The sequence below is a fragment of the Macrosteles quadrilineatus genome, unplaced genomic scaffold, assembly GCF_028750875.1.
Source record: "Macrosteles quadrilineatus isolate MER2022 unplaced genomic scaffold, UCM_ALF_1.0 Scaffold_8__2_contigs__length_117827958, whole genome shotgun sequence".
Lineage (NCBI taxonomy): Eukaryota > Metazoa > Arthropoda > Insecta > Hemiptera > Cicadellidae > Macrosteles > Macrosteles quadrilineatus.
In genome coordinates, this window is record NW_026542601.1 from 5,645,836 (window position 1) to 5,664,042 (window position 18,207).

An 18,207-nucleotide genomic window follows, 5' to 3' on the forward strand; every position below is an offset into this window, starting at 1 on the left:
TTTGTGGGTGAAACCAACTTCAAAAGTATAAAAAGAAATATGAATACCTACAAGGTAGTCCTATGCTAAAAAACAAGTAGGTACATGATTTAGAAGCAACTCACAGTAGAATAGAAAACGCACTATAAATCAATTTAGCACTTAATATGCAACTCTGTCAAGTGGGTTATATCTGGTCACTTACCGTATCTATAGCTTGTAATCCACGTCATTCCTGTTGTAAACATTGACACTGACTATATTCCACAACACTTCTATGGTGAGCTCATGGAAAACTAATGCAAATTACCATAGTTGCTTAGTTACTTGAGCTATGTAATCAACTACTACTTGATTGGTTTTGTTCACAGAGCATAGAATAAATATAGAGGCGACACTTGCCGTCTGGAGTGAAGCAGGCTTCTCGCACCAAGATGGCGGCCGGCCCGGTCTGCATTTACATTTAAACCATTATATTGTTACCATTTAAACCACCTATCAATATTTACTTTTAAAACTCTCACCTCAGAACTTTGAAAGGCTGCAGGGCAGAGTCCTAGGTCAATATCGAGGGGGGGATAGTTCTATATGTATCCTCGGAGCGGTAGCTTCATCAAATTCATAAAGTAGCATCGAATAACACAGTGGTAATGACACCGTGTTTTCCAATTTCCGAGCCCTACTCTCTTACCAAGATGGCGGAAATCGGCTTCACTACTGGTATGACTGTAGGTATAGGAGCGGGGACTCTATATTTATTCTATGTTCTGTGGTTTTATTACTATCAACATTAAATTATGAATTAGTTGTCGTTGGGGTGTGGAAGGGCGTATTGCGTGTATGTGTGAGTGAATTATAATATTTTTACCATGTTTTAAAAAGGTTTCTACCAATTTTGTAATAATGTCTATAAAATTGTTTTATTCTACAGTTTAAAGTTTATAGGTAAAAACTATAGTGGTTATTCAAACAGTAGTAGTTTAAATACAATAGATGTTTAGAAAATATTAATTTAGATTAAAAACATTTATCCTAGATCTGAATATTTATGAAGAAACTAAAACAGTAAATAAAATCTCAAGAAGCAGATTAAATAAACAAGTCTTTATTTGTTGATGTTATCGTAACATTAACAGTCTTAACTATCTCCATTTTAAAACTCTACAATCCCTAAAGATTACAATATGTAACTTTCTCATGATGATGTTTATTTATTGAATTACATGTCAGCACAGCACATCATATAAATGATAGGATACATTGTTCACCTAATGGTAATGGTAATGGTTAAATATAAGACTTAAAACTAATAAGAGACATTGGTCTTTTTACAAACACAACTGAACATTCCAGAAGTATAATAGGAAAATAATTTATCTATTTGGGGTGAATGGACTCCAGCAGCCCTTTAAATAGTCTAAATTTAGTTTTGAGCCTGTTTTTGGTAAAGTCTAAACTTTGAAACATTTTCTAGGGTACCTACCATGAACTATTGGTCAGTTTTGTTAAGGAAGGGCTCTAGGCCAGGATTTTTAATTGTAGAATAAGTAGGATATCAGCTAGCTTACGGTACCTCAACGAAGTACAGGTATGCCATAGAAAATATAGAAGAGGCAATAAACACACTATATTTCGTCCCCGGGGGACTTAAAAAATTGAAAACAACTGCAAATGCAAGCAAATAGAGTCCACTTTGTGGACTCTTGTATTGCTAACTTTTTAATATACACATTTTTATCTAGTCCTCATTACAAAAATGTAATGCAAATTTGGTTGAATTTGGGAAAAGAAAATTATGTTGAACTGGCAGTAATACTGGCTGACATTTGAATAAGCTGCAGCAATCCATTTTTAAGACAATCTACTGTTCAACTAAGTTGTATTCAACTGAATTCAACCAAACTGATGTTGCAATGTAGCTTGACCTGTATAATGGATTTGATGCAACTCATCTCCAATTCAACAACACAATCATCTTCTGAAGACCAAAAGGCAACGGTCTACTTGGACTGTAAAAGTGTAACTTAGTTCAGTTTCTTACTTCTTTCACCTTTCAATCTGCTTTGACTACTCAACTGTCCATTATTGGTAAACACTCCTAAAATCCGTTTGATGATAACATAAATGCATGTTAAGGTTGTGACAAGTACTATAGAAACAAGTCCAATTACATCCAGTAGATAAACTTGATAGAAGGGCATTGCAGCTGCAGCTGGTGTAAGATGCTTAGCCCCAGCATGGCGCATGACATAGTCTACCCAGTACAGGAGTGTGTCTTTGGGACTGAGAGGGCGGTCCTGGTAGATCATAGACATCTTCAACATGTTGTCCTTGTACCTGGATACACACAGTAGCATCACTTAAATTACCATTGTTGATGATTAAAGCAAATTAATACATTTTAAAAACCCTCATTTTGAACTCAAAACAAAATCCTTCTCAAGATTAACTTCAAGCAAATAACTTCAAGATTAATTTTGCAATCATTGCTTGTATTGGATTATAGAATAGGATGTTAGTAGAAAAATTGCTATAGACATACCAGAAACAAAAGAACCCTGGGCCATTTCAAGACGCGCAGGTTTGAAGGGTACGCTACACCTACCGGCGCAAACCACGTAATCTTTTCGTTTCTGCGCAGGTTGTTTTGTTCTTGGGATGTCTATATTTCCTGGCACAGGGGTCAATCTGGGCTCTCCTGGCTCCCACCACCACTCTGGCCTCGCCCAGTGGAGTTGTGGGGATCAGGGGAGTGGTGGAGAGGGGGCAGGCTCCTGTCCTTCCTCATTAGCCCCATAAGTGCCCAATACATATTTCCCCTAAACAAAATACTTACTTGGGATCATCAAGAACTTTTTTTAGTGCTGACAAGATTGTTTCTTCTGATAAGGATTTGAAAGGCAGAACGACTCCAATTCCTTTCTCCTCGTAGAACTTGGCATTCATGGGTTGATCGCCGAAGTAAGGAGTGCAGATTACTGGGACTCCAGCTCTGATCACCTCATGTTGACTAAACATCCCTCCGTGAGTCATGAACACTTTCACGTTAGGATGAGCTGCAGACAAATGAACTCTTCATGTACAATTGATGAGGTAAAAGAGCTCTTTCAAACTACATCAATTCTATATTTTTCTTGTATTATCCTTAGCCATTTATTGTCTGTAAGGTAACTTAATTGCATCCACTAAACGGATCACGTATATTGGTACCACCACCGGCTAAATACTATAATTATTGGCCAATTGGTAGCTAAAAATAATAAAAAACACAGTCAAGAACAACTAACTTTAATACATACTAAAAAAAAAAAAAAACACACAAATAACTTGAACTTGAACTTTGAAATAACTTGAATCTGTTAATTTCACATCATAATTTAACTTGTCAAATATTTCATTAATTAGAGGCTGGGAAAAAGGTAACAACGCAATGAGATGTTCACGATTTTGCTGTGGTCGCTAGCGTTGAAGATGATGTCCCCGTGATTGTCACGGGATATGATTATGATTTCACCGCAGTCGCGAGTGTGGATGATGTCCCTTTGTTCCAGCCCGCGGGGTATGTTCATGATTTTGTTGCCATCACGGATACCTATGATGGCTTTGAGTTGATTTATGAGAGATATCCACAATTTCATCAACGATCACAGGTGTCGATGATGATGTCCCCTTGATGCATTGGAGATATTAACGATTACTTCTGCGATCGCAAGGAATTTCCACTACAGGGGGAGGGGCCGCTCAAGTAATTTGGCCTAGGGCCGCAAGTACCCTAAATGCGGCACTGATGGCCCTTCGTTGGCAATTGGTGGTGTGACCCAACGGAGGCAAGTTGGCCAATACACATCGTTGGCCAACCATGGGAGACAGTTGTAGGGCCAACCAATCCGCAACAATTTTTGTTGATAGGTACCGAGTAATACTTCTGTAAGTACTGTTTTGTCTTTGGCTGCAACAAATCTGTCTTTGGTATTAATTATCATTCAAATGAGGGTTTAATGATTCTTCAGTTGCATTTAGCGTGCTCTTAAGATGGATTAGGGTTACGCATCAGAAAAGTCAGCAGCATTTTTACAAATTCAATAACAAAGAGGTCATTTCTTAAAATCCAAGATTTTGTAGCCTTTTTTTTTAAGTAGCCAAGTTGCAATTTGTTGAAATCCTATTTATTAGAAACTTACCCAGAACATCTTGTTGGGGCACCCACTCCGATGTCATTATATTTTTTGGCAGATTTTTAAGGTTGCGTTTGGTTTTCCACAACACTTTTTGTGGCAGACGACTGAAAGCTGCAAGAAAGTTGTTGAAGTATTCTTCATCAAGCAGGTGGTCCGGGACTATTGACCCAACGCTGAAGTATACAACTCCTTCAGATGCCTTATCCAGGAACCTTTTCATTTCCTAGAAAATATATTTAGGAACACAATTTTTCACTCATGTAGTAGGCTACCGACAAATTTAGGTGGTAAACCTTCAATTTCTTTGTTCAAAAGACCATTATTAATTACGGTATGGGTTTAAATGGAGGGTTTTATATTTCTGACAAATACATGAGTTTTTCAATTATGACTCCTAACCCTTTTAGGATATTTGCCATATAAGAATACATAGGCCCAGGATCAATTTACTTTTTCATTTTAATGCCCACAGTGGCCAAAAACAGCATCCATTGAAATTCATATTCATGTATAAGCCTGTTAGGCACAATGACTCAAGTAAAAATCATCCAACTCTCATGAAATTTGGTAAAATATGTAAACCTACCATTGTTCAAACGTGCTTGCAAACCAGCTTGATTGGACAAAAGTAATGGGGATAAAAATTGGTTTATTGGTTTATCCCATTTTTGACTCCCAAAACATGAAATTTTTCCATTTTTTCAAACCATTTTAAAGCTTAATAAAACAAATAAAATAAATAAATTTAAGTGTTGTTGTACGTCAAATGGTTATAAAGAAACATTTAAAAAACTTGAAATTCAAAATTCCCATGTTATTCTTATGGAGAATAAATAACTCCGCAGTTTGCTTCTTTATGGATGAATTACATATTTTGATCATAGTCAGCCAAAATATTTTTTGTTATAGGCTTTATCACATTGTCTTTATTATGTGATAGTTGGGATTTGATCTAATAATCCTCTTAGACAGAAGTACCATACTTTGGGACATTTGGACCAGCTGTGATACCTTAGGCCTACTGGTCCAACCACAAACACCAGTCAACTACATACTGTGCTCAGAGCCTGATACAGCTAAATGTAGTAAACTTATGATTACAGTAGGTAGTTACTTTTACAGATACGTGTGACACATGATTTGGGATTATAGAACTTTTTAGGAACTAAAAAAATAGTAAGTTATAAATGGATAAACCTTTTAGCAACCCATAATGTAATTGGATGTACAATAAGGTAGAAGGTACAATTGGTTTTTTAAATAAGGGCCGTTTTGTTGTATATAATTACAAAGTCGGTTGTACGACACAATGAGGCTACTCGCCACTTAATATTTGTATAAAGAATTAGGTACGCAATTTGCAGCTCTGTAGCTGGCTTGTATTCATCGCTGTGTGTTTTAAAAAATTTTTGGATTATCGAACCTCACTAAGGCTATGTCCCTAATGCAATGAGTGAGGGTAAAGTGTGGAGGGTTATAGAGTCGGAAAGTGAAAATGGCCGTGAAAACCTTTTACTTTCTGGTCTTCTGTGAGATGTCTAACCCACCAGAAACACAATTCGCTTCTGAAATTAACATTTTCACGGTAATTTTTTAACTCCCAAGTCTGTTACTGTACTTTCCCAGCTATCATTGCATTAGGGTCAAAAACTTAAGTCATCTGACGACGAATTTCAGCATCGGATATTGTTCTTGTGGTCAAAAACGTATCACTGACTCACACTCGGTCGGAGATTCGATAATCCAAACATTTTTTTAATATAGCAAAGCACGTGTAAGCTAGCGTACACATTAGCTACAGAGCTCTAAATACCTCATTCCGTTCACGAATGATGCCAGTAAGTGGCAAGGAGCCTCATTGCAGAGTACAAGGGAACTACGGATTCATACGTCAAAACAACCCTTACACAAAAACCGCTCTCGTATAAGAAAAATTTAATCAGATTTATTTTTCATGAAGCCTCTAGATTTCACACTTGAATAATTTTACTGAAATGACCAAAATTACAGGGCGGTGCACCATTATGCATAACATTCCTACAACCTCTACAGTAAGTTGTGAATACTTGCCTCAGGAAGTGGGTTCTGCTCCTTGGCCAGATGTATTCCACCGATCGGAATGATGTTGGGGGTGTAAGGCTGCACATAGTGAACATAAGGATGTGCATTTGAAAAAGTCAAGGCCAACCAGTTCTGCATCAATTCTGACAAGGGAGGTAGCGAATAGTCGTTAAACAACTCCCTCATATACTGATCTTGCGAGGGAATAAAATAGAAGTAGTATTTGAACAGCGTACTCAAAATTGAGTAAGCATTAAGTGTTCTCTCGTAGAAGGACATGTGATTTGAGGATGGAAAAGCGAAATCAGGAATGTAAGCAAGGTTGAGAGAATTCCCACTAGCTCTGTTTACAAGACTGAAAGCTCCGAATGGTTGAAGATTAATTATGGGAGCTTTGAACTTGTGACCGAGGGCAAAAAGTGATTCTTGAGAAAAAAACGCCTCCAAAATTATCAAATCAAACTTTTCATTGGATTTAAGAAGCTGTTGAAAATGATTTTTATTTTTCATATTTTCGATAAATGAGCGAGATTTCATCCACAAAAGTGAGGTAGATCCCACTGGACTCAAGTTTAACATCATCTCCAGCATTTCTTTGGTCACTGCAATGTAACAAGGTAGATTAATACATGAAAACACACAGCATGACATGAACAAGAATGACTGTATACAGCATGTATATATATGAAGTAATTTTATATTGTAGACAAAATTTTGCAGACTTACCTCTATTAGGTGAATGCCACTCCTACAATACAAGAAATAGGGGTACTATTGCAGCACCTGCCCATAGACTAAGTCTATATGAAAAGAAAACTACCTATGCTGGAGGTAAATTCTATAACAAACTTCCTGATCACATTAAGAAAGAAAATATTTTTTTTTTCAAATTTATTAAACATTTGAAGTACCACTTGTTGTCACTACCTCTATACTCTTTAGAAGAATATATGTTAAACTAGCTGTACCCGCGGGCTTCGCCCCGTTTAGCTTCATAAGTATTCGCATAGCTCATTCACGTCCTGGTTGAAGTTCGTTCGCTACGCTCACCTTTAGGTTGGAGCTCGTTCGCTGCGCTCACTTGCCTTCAGGTTAGCTCGTTCGCTACGCTAACTCGCCTCCAGGTTGAAGTTCGTTCGCTACGCTCACTCACCTTTTGGTTGGAAATTAGCTGTTGTCATAAATTAAAAAAAAAAATTAATAGTGCTGCACCCTGTTGGTAATCCTTGTAACTTTTATGCTATATTGAACATCATAGAACAGAACCAACTTGTTTAATTGAAACAGCTGTTAAGATTCATTAATTCCTTTTAAATTTGAAAAATCATAAGATTAATATGGGGAACTACAGAGCCACTGGGGCGGAGCCCGAAAGGGTTTTTGAGATAAGAATATGCTTTTATGTTAATCGAGAATGTGAGCTATCATCATGCCAAATTTCAGCCCAATCCGTCCAGTAGTTTATGCGTGATTGAGCAACACACACACAAACACACACACAAACACACACACAAACATACACACAAACTCACAAACTTTCAGATTTATAATATTAGTAAGATTAGTGTTTTTTTTAAATTTCTATTAGACTTGATTTCTTTATGTTAAGTTTTAGATATAGTTTTTGATGCCATTCCATGTACTGTATGTACAATATGAAATAAAGACTATTTGATTTGATTTGATGAAGGTTAATAATTAGAAGTTACAAATTGAAAAGAATAATACCAAATATTTTAAACAATGGGAGTGATTTGTAAATTTTTAGTCTGTTTTAAGGTTTGTTTCATAACGCCAACTTTTGAGTGTCCACTTATATCTGTTATTTATGTAGATTTATAAATTTTATGAATTCATCTTAGGTCATAACCAGAAGGCAAGCAATTGTTTTCAAATAGTTTTGCTATATTTAGTTACAATTGTTATTAAATACCAGTGACTTTTGTATAGTCAAGTATGACCCCATGTAAATCAACCAACTTAAGCCACTTAAAAATAGAAAATTTGAATATATCTTTCAATACATTTATTCCACATATAGTAAATTACGTACATAAGTATAGTATAGTTTATAGGCATCATGTAAGCTGTATATGTCTGCACACATAAGAGAAATTACGAGAGTTCAACAAAGAAGACAAAAGATTTGACAATTAAGAAATCTAAGCCTAGACACTATAGTGATTGGTAAAACTACGAGGATTGTCAAGGGTTAAAGGTAATTTTAACCCTTATTTAGTCTCAATTTTCAATCTAGGAGGCAAATAATATCAATAAAAGAGTTGATTGAGGGAATGAGCCATTTCCAACACTTGATGATTATTTATATGACATGAAACATAGTACAGCATATAGTTTCAAATTCTACATAATTCAGAACTAACACCAGAAAGATCTGTATGGGGCTCAATTCAGCGATGCTAATTTTCATTTTGGAAGCAATGGAATGTCTGTAGTTGTAGAAAATCCTGAACAAAGGAAACTATAAATGTCCAAATTAGCCCAGCCGTATCTTTTATGTTTGTCTCATCTAGTCATTGTGATATGGCGAAGGTGTTAAGTACATACTTGGCTTAAAATACCTACTTTGTATGGTCGCCATTTCTATAAAAAGTATTAAAGTACAGCAAGAATATTTTCAAGGGTACCTATTCAAAAAGTATTCAAATTAAGCTCAGAATACAAACCAAATATTGTAACTGATATTTTTGTTCTTTGAAATACGCACTTGATTTATCAACTGGTTGGATATTGTCCATGTGAATGACAGTTAGGTTTGCCACCTCCTGGTCGGCTGGTAGACCGCTGTAGCAGACGACCTGATGTCCTGCCTGTGCCAGTGTCCTCAGCACGGAGTTAAACAGAATGTGATGACTCTTGGCAGGGATTGGCAAGACAGCAAGGATCCTGGCTGACATGGCAGGACCTCCGTAAGACATCAGGAGCAGCAATAACACGATGTTCATGGTAGATCTACTGACGTGATCAATGTAAGTCAAGTGACATATTTGAATTACTAGTGTACCGGTTGCTCAAAATCGAGCTATTGCTAAGTTATTTGATAACGTAGTGCATTCAAAATAAATAACTCTCACAATAATTTTAAAATAATCCTTAAGATTTGACTTAAATACTAAGTATCTTATGTTACTCTCTCTGTTAGTAAAATCTCTAAAGCTCTTTCTAAACAATATTTATAGGTGTATATTTTTTTATATTGTATATTTTTTGTAACTTTTTGGGAGTTGGCGTTTTGTTTATTGGTGTTTTACAAAAATCTTTTTCCTACAGTCACCTGACAAAGCCGGCTTCCTTGCACATATTATAGTACAGAAAGCCTTACTCTTGGAGCAAAAGCCCCCCACACACTACCAGACCAGACCGTCTGGCTGCAACCAGACTGTCTTGGACGGCTCTACACACTCCCAGACCAGACGGTCTAACATTCGTAATCGAGAGACCGTGGTGAGAACTCCAACAAATGGATGAAGACTGTCACGATGGTCGGCCGTCTGCGTCTGACAGACAGCGCTACACACTCACAGACCAGACAAAAATAGTGGTGGGGGAACCTCAGACCGTCTGTGGTCTGAGGGTTCAACCATCAGACACGCAGACCGTCTGGTCCGAGAAAATCGGTCTGCAGATAGCCCCACACACGATAAGACAAGTGCCAGACTCCAGACCAGACGGTCTGGTCTGTAGGTCTGGTCTGGTAGTGTGTGGGGGGCTAAAGTTTTGACTTTGACGCACACCAGTATTCCAACCAAACAACACAAAATAGCGTACTTTTATTATGCACATAATTCTGTACACTTGAAAATAAGTTGGCAACTGTTGAAGCAATATAAAAATATATAAAAATATAATACACTAACTCAATTATTATTCTATGTTTAACTAAAGACTGTTTCATATGTTTATAAAAGTTGTTGTTATGTTGGCATAGCAACTTCCTAGTTGGAGAAAACAATTTATGTGCTTATGAGTTGTACAAGTTTGTAAGTGTTCTGTTTTAAAGTTATAAAATAAAGTATTGTTTATTTGAAGAGTCAAGTATTATAATTTAAATAAGGTCCACAGATTTAACCTCAACAGGTTATGGGCCCAGACACTGATTGGTAAGCAATATTTTAATTTAAATTGATGAAAATGTCAGGTCATGTACTGTAGGACTAACAGCCTACTAAGTATATTGAAATGAAGGTTTGTGGTTGTGAAATATAGAGAAATGCATGTTGCATGTTTGATTTCTTGCTAAACCAACGTTTATGCTTGATTAAATGTCAGTAATGGAGGCTACTCCTAATTGTGTTAAATTGTCCAACGACAATTGGAACATTTGGAAGTTTCAAACCACAGTAACCTTGAAAGCAAAAGGCTTGTACAATGTAGTAGTAAATGATGAGAAAATGCCTGAAGAAGGTGATGATAAGTATGATAAACTCCTTGCTGAGTATAATAGTAAAGATTGTAGAGCCCAAGACATAATAGTTTCTAGACTTGGTGAAAATGCCATATCCCATGTGTTAATGTGTAAAAACTCTTCTGAAATCTGGTCTAAACTTTTAACAGTATATGAAAGGAAAAGTGAGTTGAGTCTGCACCTTCTTCAACAGAAGTTTTTTAGTTTAAAATTTAATAGTAATGAAACTGTATCTCAGTACTTATCGAGAGTTGAAGAGATTGTCAATCAGATTAAACAGTTAGGTGAAGTTATTTCAGAAAATATGGTAATAACGAAAGTAATTATGTCCCTTCCTACGAATTATGCACATTTTGTAAGCGCTTGGGAATCTGTCCCAACTGAGAGTAAAACTTTAAGTAACTTAACTGCTAGACTACTTGTAGAGGAAGAACGAATTGAATCCAAAACTAGTGACTTGGATAATGAAGCTAGTTCTGCATTTGCTGCAGGTAGTTTGAAGAGTGGGCAATTTTTAAATAAAAGTAGGTCTACACCTAAATGTTTTGAATGTGGTAAGATAGGTCATGTTAAATCTCAGTGTTTTAAATTGAAGTCTGCAGGAAGAGATATGTCAGAAATAAAATGTCATTTTTGTAACAAGACTGGACATATTAAGAAAAACTGCTATAGGTTCAAGGCTGAGCAAAATCAAAGGAGCAAAAGTGGTAAAAGTGATTCATCTAGAAAATCTGAAGCTTTTACAGTATTAGGCTTAAGTTCAACAGATTTTACTGATTTAGATTACAACACTTTTGAAGATTGGTTTCTTGATACAGGAGCATCAGAACACCTATGTTGTAATAAGGAATTGTTTGAAACTTTTAAATTACTCAAAGAAGACCGTTTTGTAATTTTTGGTGATGGAAAAATGTCCAAAGCTGAAGGTATTGGTGATATTAAGTTGAAGTCAGTAATAAGTAATGAAGATAAAATTTCTGTAACTCTAAAAGATGTGTTATATGTACCGGAAATGAAAGTTAATCTCTTCTCTGTGAGCTCAACACTAGATAAGGGATATTTTATGAGCACAAATAAAAATGAAGCTAAAATCATGAACAAAGACAATGAAGTTTCTGCTGTGGCTAAACGTTATGGAAAACTGTATAAGATGCAATTTTCATTTGACAATAAGTCTGTACCTGCTTATGTACAATTAAGTGAAGATAACAGTCTAAAGTTATGGCATGAAAAAATGGCTCATCAAAATTGTCGTCAAGTAAAAGAAATACTGGAGGCAAGTAACGTTAAGGTTATAAATAAACCTAATGAAGAATTCTTTTGTGAACCGTGTGTCCTTGCTAAACAGAAACGCTCAAGTTTTAAGACTAGTCCAAACAAGTCAACAGAAATTGGACAGATAATTCATGCAGATCTTTGCGGACCAATGGAAGAAAATTCTATTGGTGGTTCCAAGTATTTTTTGTTGCTAAAAGATGATTTTTCACACTATCGATTTGTTTACTTTCTAAAGACAAAAGATGAGGTATTTGGCAAATTAAAAGAGTTAATTCGTCATGTTGAAAATCAAATAGGAAAAACATTCAAAGTGCTACGAACGGATTGTGGAACTGAGTTTGTAAATAGAGAAGTTGAAGATATGTTGTCAAGTTTAGGTATCAAGCATGAGAAGTCAGCTCCCTATTGTCCTGAACAAAATGGTTCTATTGAAAGAGAAATGCAAACCATAGTTAATTCTGCTAGGGCTATGATGTCAGCAAAAGGACTAAATAAGAAGTTTTGGGCAGAGGCAATCAACACAGCTGTATACGTCCTAAACCGAGTTGGGAAGAGTAGTGTAAAGGACAGTACACCATATCAGTTGTGGATGGGCAGAGACTTTGACATCAAATCACTGAAGGTTTTTGGATGTGATGCATATATTCATGTGCCAAAACAAAAACGTAAGAAATGGGATCAAAAATCTAAGAAAGGTTTGTTTGTTGGATACTGTGAAACTACTAAAGGCTACCGTATATACATTCCTGAAGAAAACAAGGTTGAAATCAGCTGCAATGTTATATTCCATGAGCCTGTTGAAAATACAATGAAGACTAAAACTGACGCTGTATCGTCCCTGAAAGAAACAGAAGATACAGATTATCGACTTGATGTATTACATAATGATGAAGTAGACCAAAGTGAAAATGAATGTGAAGAAGACCTAGGTCCTGTAGAAGACAATCAAGAGCTTGAAGAAAATGTAAATATAGAAGAAAATACAACTAATATGAAACTAAGAAACCGAAACCAACTAAGAAGACCTGTAAAATTAGATAACTATGAAGTTAATTTTATGACTTCCGTAGAAGGAGATGAACCTGATTCATATGAAAGTGCAATGAATCGTGAAGATGCAGATAAATGGAAAGAAGCAATTAAGCAAGAGATTAATAATCTAAAAGAGCACAATACGTGGACTGAAGTTGAAGATCCTGGAAATATTTCAACCATAGATGCTAAATGGGTGTTTAAGTTAAAGAAAAATGATGATGGTCAACCAGTACAATATAAAGCAAGACTTGTTGCTCGTGGATTTCAACAACAAGGATCTTTCGATACAACTGAAACCTATGCTCCAGTCGCTAAGATGACAACATTGCGAGTATTAATGGCTGTAGCTAATCAACAGAGTTTACCAGTACACCAAATGGATGTGACAGGTGCATTTTTACACGGTGACATGACAGAAGATGTATATTTATCTGTACCTCCTGGAATTGAACATATTGAAAGTAAAACTACTGTTTTAAAACTAAACAAGACAATCTACGGTTTGAAGAAATCTCCCAAAAATTGGAATGAAAAGTTCACTGAAATAATGACAAAAGAAGGTTTCTCAAGGTCTAATAGTGACTATTGTCTGTACACAAGACTGACTTATGAAAATAAACTGTATGTATTACTGTATGTGGATGATCTAATAATAGTGGGATCCTGTGAAAATGAAATTTTGAAATTCAAATCAAAACTGAGTCATTATTTCAAAATGAAGGATATGGGTCAAGTTTCAACTTACCTGGGAATAAAGATTGATCATGATTTGACAACCGGAGTAACAACGTTGAATCAAACAGCTTATTTAAAACAAGTGCTACAAAAATTTGGTATGCAGGATTGCAAACCAGTCTCTACTCCAATGGATCCTAATCTTAAAATAAATTTGAACAATTCAGTGTGTGACAAAGAACTAGAACACAAGTGCCGTAAACTAATAGGTTGTTTGATGTTTGCAATGATTGGGACAAGACCTGATCTTTGCTATCCGATTTCGTTTCTAAGTCGCTTCCAAAGTAATGCAAGCGAAGAATTGTGGACTGCTTTAAAACGAGTTTTACGATATGTCAAAGGTACAATTGACAAGAGTTTAACCTTCTATAAGAATAAAAGTGGAAACATTATATTGGAAGGTTTTGCGGATGCTGATTGGGCAGGCGATTTAACTGATCGTAAATCTACATCTGGCTATTTGTTTCTACTATCTGACTGTGTTGTATCCTGGACATCAAAGAAGCAAGTTTCAGTGGCGTTATCCTCAACCGAAGCAGAATATATTGCACTTAGTTTGGCAATAACAGAATCCCAATGTCTCAAACATCTGCTAGAAGATCTAAATGTATCAACCAGTGAAGCTGTGACCATCCATGAAGATAATCAATCAGCAATAGCTGTTGCAGGAAGTCTAGAAAACAAAAGACTTAAACACATTGATGTCAAATATCATTTTTTAAGGGAAGTTGTCAAAAAGGGAAGTGTTGTTTTAAAGTACATTAATTCTGAAAACCAATTGGCGGATATATTAACAAAAGCTCTGTGTAAACCAAAGTTCCAGACATTCAGAAATAAGATGAGTGTTGTTTAAAACTGTTTGTAAGAAGACAATATATTTTTATATTGAGGGAGGGTGTTGAAGCAATATAAAAATATATAAAAATATAATACACTAACTCAATTATTATTCTATGTTTAACTAAAGACTGTTTCATATGTTTATAAAAGTTGTTGTTATGTTGGCATAGCAACTTCCTAGTTGGAGAAAACAATTTATGTGCTTATGAGTTGTACAAGTTTGTAAGTGTTCTGTTTTAAAGTTATAAAATAAAGTATTGTTTATTTGAAGAGTCAAGTATTATAATTTAAATAAGGTCCACAGATTTAACCTCAACAGCAACACTTAAAGATATTACAACTATGATCAGCTGGTGCAACGTTTCCCATTTTGTTCAATGTTTGGATTTAACCTAACCTAATAACGAGTTGTGTTTGAAAGACTAATTAGTTATATGATTTATAGTAACTGAAGGAAAAATATAATGTGTAACACAAGTGCAAACTGCCTTTGCTGCACTCCAGAAACTTTCCACACTCGACTATGGCTTGTGCGCAAACATTTCTCTAGTGTGCAGCAAAGTATTAGCCTACTAGCTATACAAATAACTATTTACGTATACAGTAAATAGAAAACCAGTGAGTTTAGGACTTATGCTTATAGAACATTTTTTATAGTTTTAATCCATTTCCTAAAATGTGTCAGGGTTCCCATGAAACACCCTGTATACAGGGTGACAGCTGAACTGTGCCACCATTAAAATTAACTAAACTATCTAAACTAACTAAAAAATCTTGTCCATGAAACAAAGCTAAAAGCATCAAATTGGTTTAATGCGAATGGTTTTTTGCTTAATGAAGAAAAAACCCAAAACATGATTTTTACACTAAAACAAATCCCCACTATGAGTGATCTAAATAATAGCACAGCTGTAAAATTTTTGGGCCTTCAAATTGATAATCAACTCACATGGAATGCTCACATAGATTATTTATCTTCAAGATTGTCTCGTGTGGTGCATCTTTTAGATCGTCTTGTAAATCAGGTTCCTAAGAAATATGTAAGGACAGCCTATTTTGCGTACTTCCAGTCAATCATGAGATACGGATTGGTGCTTTGGGGTGGTAGTGGTAGAATAAAAGAAATTTTGATTCTCCAAAAAAGGGCTTTAAGAGCTATGACTGGGATGCACCCTGATCATTGCAAACCTCTTTTTATAGATCTGCAAATTCAAACTGCAGTTAATTTGTTCATTTATGATCTGATTGTTTATATATTAAAAAACCCTGAATATCTTCAATTTAATAATCACAGTCACAACACTCGTTTTAAAAATACTGCGCTGTTAGAATCCCATCGTCTTAGTAAAACTAGTAATTGCCACATAATTTTATCAATTAAAGTATATAATTCAGTAAAAAATAATCTAAATTTTCATTCAATTAACAAATTTAAGGCTATGTTTTATAATTATCTACTTCAGAACCCTTTTTATAGTCTGGATGATTATTTTAAACTGGGAGAAATTGTCCTTTAGTTTGGTTTTAATTTCAGTTAAGAATGTGAATGGAGTTGAATGTTAATTGTAATATTCAATAGTATGTTTATTTTAAGACTTGGTTTGAAAACTGCAAATAGACTTTGTCAATGATATGTAAATGTATCCTTATGGCAAATAAAGATTGATTGATTGATTGATTAATATCTTAGAAACCATTGAGAACTATAACTATTATCTTATGACATAAAAAATATGAATTACACTTGTTTTATTGGACACCATGTTTATTCTTATAATTTCTTTCTAGTGCTTCAGTGTGTTACAATCTGGAAAAAGTGACTTGCTGTGAACATTCTACACATCTAGTAGAAACGAGCAAGCTCCTAAACGAGCAAGCTTGGAGTGGAAATGCAAGGAGTAAGTTAGTCTTAAAATTGCATCTTAATTCTAAAAAAGTTCATAAATACAGGGAGTTGAGAAAGAAATTTCAAAGCTAGCCGCCACTTAAAAGTGGAATCCATATTTTTAATGAATTTTATGATCTTTTAGATTCTTCCCTGTCTGGGCATTCAGTTCTAGGATGGATTGCATGACACTCAAAAAACCCAATGACTCTTTTAAATCACTTGGGATGGGGAAAAACCACCTTTAAAAGTATAAATACCCCTGCAAACCTGCAGACTAAGCGAATTTCCATTTGACTGATTGGATTTACACTGAAATGTCTACTTAAAAATATAACATTTATTCTTGATTTAAATAGAATTAGTTTAACAAGTACTTAGGTTTGCTGCATCAGGGAGGGTAAAACTGTTTTTTTTTTTTTTGTAAAATGTGAATAGTTAGTAAGAAATAAAAACAATTTCCAAATTTGATCAAAATATGTTCACAAACAAGCAAACTACAACAGTTTACTTATTCTCCATAAGAATAACATGGAAATTTTAAATTTACAATTTTTTGTAATTTTCTCCGTAACCATTAGGCGCATAATAACACTTCAATATACTAAATTATTTTTTTTTAAGCTCTACAAAATGGTTTGGAAAGAAATTGCTAAATTTTATGTTTTTTGGGTCAAAAATGGGAAAAACCTTTTTTTACCCCATAAAACCCCCCATAAACCCCCGTTCCCATGGTCTGATCATGCTGTTTTGCAAACTCGTTCGAATAAACGTATGTTTACACGTTTGTACCAAATTTCATCAAAATCGGATCATTTTTGCTCGAGTTATCGTGCTGACGGACACATATATATATATATATATATATAAATTTGAACGGATGGTGTTTTTGGCCTCTAGGGACCTCAAAACGAAAAAAAAATCGGTCCCGCGTCCAGGTCTTACCATGAGTACTACGGTAATAGCTTATTCCCTATATGGGAAATTCTCTAAAAGAAATATAAATACAAAGTAGTCCTATGATTACTAAATATAACAAGTAATTTAGAAGCAACTCACCAGTAAAATATCCAAACTAGACGGCCACACAGGAACTACATTAATAGCACTTCATATGTAACTCTGTCAAGTGGGTTATATCATGCCACTTATCTATAGCTCAACAAAATCATCAAGTCATTCCTGTTGTCAACATTTTCACTGACTATACTCCACAGTTAGCACATAGAAAACTAATGCAAATAACCTTAGTCGCTTAGTTATTTGAGTGGTTTTGAACTACTATTGGGTACTATTTGCAGTATTGGGTATATGTGAGTGAATGATAATAATTATCATGTTTTAAAAAGATTTCTACCAATTTTATAATGTCTGTAATTTTTTCTACAGTTTAAAGTCTATAGGTAAAAACTAGTGATTATTCAAACTGTAGTAGTTATAACAATAGTTTTTTCTGTAAATATGTTAATATAAATTCAAAACATTTATCGTAGATCTGAAAATTTATGAAATAACTTTATCCAAACAGTAAATAAAATCTCAAGAAGCAGATAAAATAAATAGTCTTTATTTTTTTATTTTATCCTAACAGCCATCTTTCTTAATTTTAAAACTCTACGATCCCTAAAGATGGCATATGTATCTTTCCCAATGATGTTTATTTATTGAATTACATAATACTTGATAATTATTTATCAGCACAGCACATCATATAAATGAAAGGATACATTATTATGTATACATAATACATAGTTAAATCTGACTTAAAACTAATAAGAGAAAATAATACA

The 18,207-nt window shown here is 34.7% G+C and overlaps 1 protein-coding gene across 2 annotated transcripts; it reads right to left on the bottom strand.

The window, feature by feature from the left end:
- Positions 1-1,068: 1,068 nt before the first annotated feature.
- On the bottom strand, positions 1,069-17,730 carry LOC128999655 (UDP-glycosyltransferase UGT5-like). Of its 2 annotated transcripts, none has more exons than XM_054426271.1 (6): positions 17,477-17,730; positions 8,947-9,194; positions 6,228-6,820; positions 4,161-4,380; positions 2,816-3,035; positions 1,069-2,316 (listed from the first exon to the last, which is right to left on the bottom strand). In XM_054426271.1, the coding sequence occupies exons 2-6, from the start codon at positions 9,182-9,184 to the stop codon at positions 2,004-2,006; spliced, it is 1,584 nt and encodes a 527-aa protein (XP_054282246.1). In that variant the 5' UTR covers positions 9,185-9,194; positions 17,477-17,730; the 3' UTR covers positions 1,069-2,003. The 2 variants fall into 2 exon arrangements, with proteins under 2 accessions (XP_054282246.1, XP_054282245.1); XM_054426270.1 differs by having other exon boundaries at positions 8,947-9,191; positions 17,477-17,727.
- Between the last annotated feature and the right edge of the window lie 477 nt (positions 17,731-18,207).

Excerpts from the sequence above, each read along its gene's own strand:
- LOC128999655 (XM_054426271.1), bottom strand. The coding sequence starts at position 9,184 with ATGAACATCGTGTTATTGCTGCTCCTGATGTCTTACGGAGGTCCTGCC. Across the intron at positions 6,821-8,946 it reads CCAACCAGTTGATAAATCAA|TGACCAAAGAAATGCTGGAG; the intron begins GTGCGTATTTCA and ends GTTACATTGCAG. Across the intron at positions 2,317-2,815 it reads AAAGTTCTTGATGATCCCAA|GTACAAGGACAACATGTTGA; the intron begins GTAAGTATTTTG and ends GTGTGTATCCAG.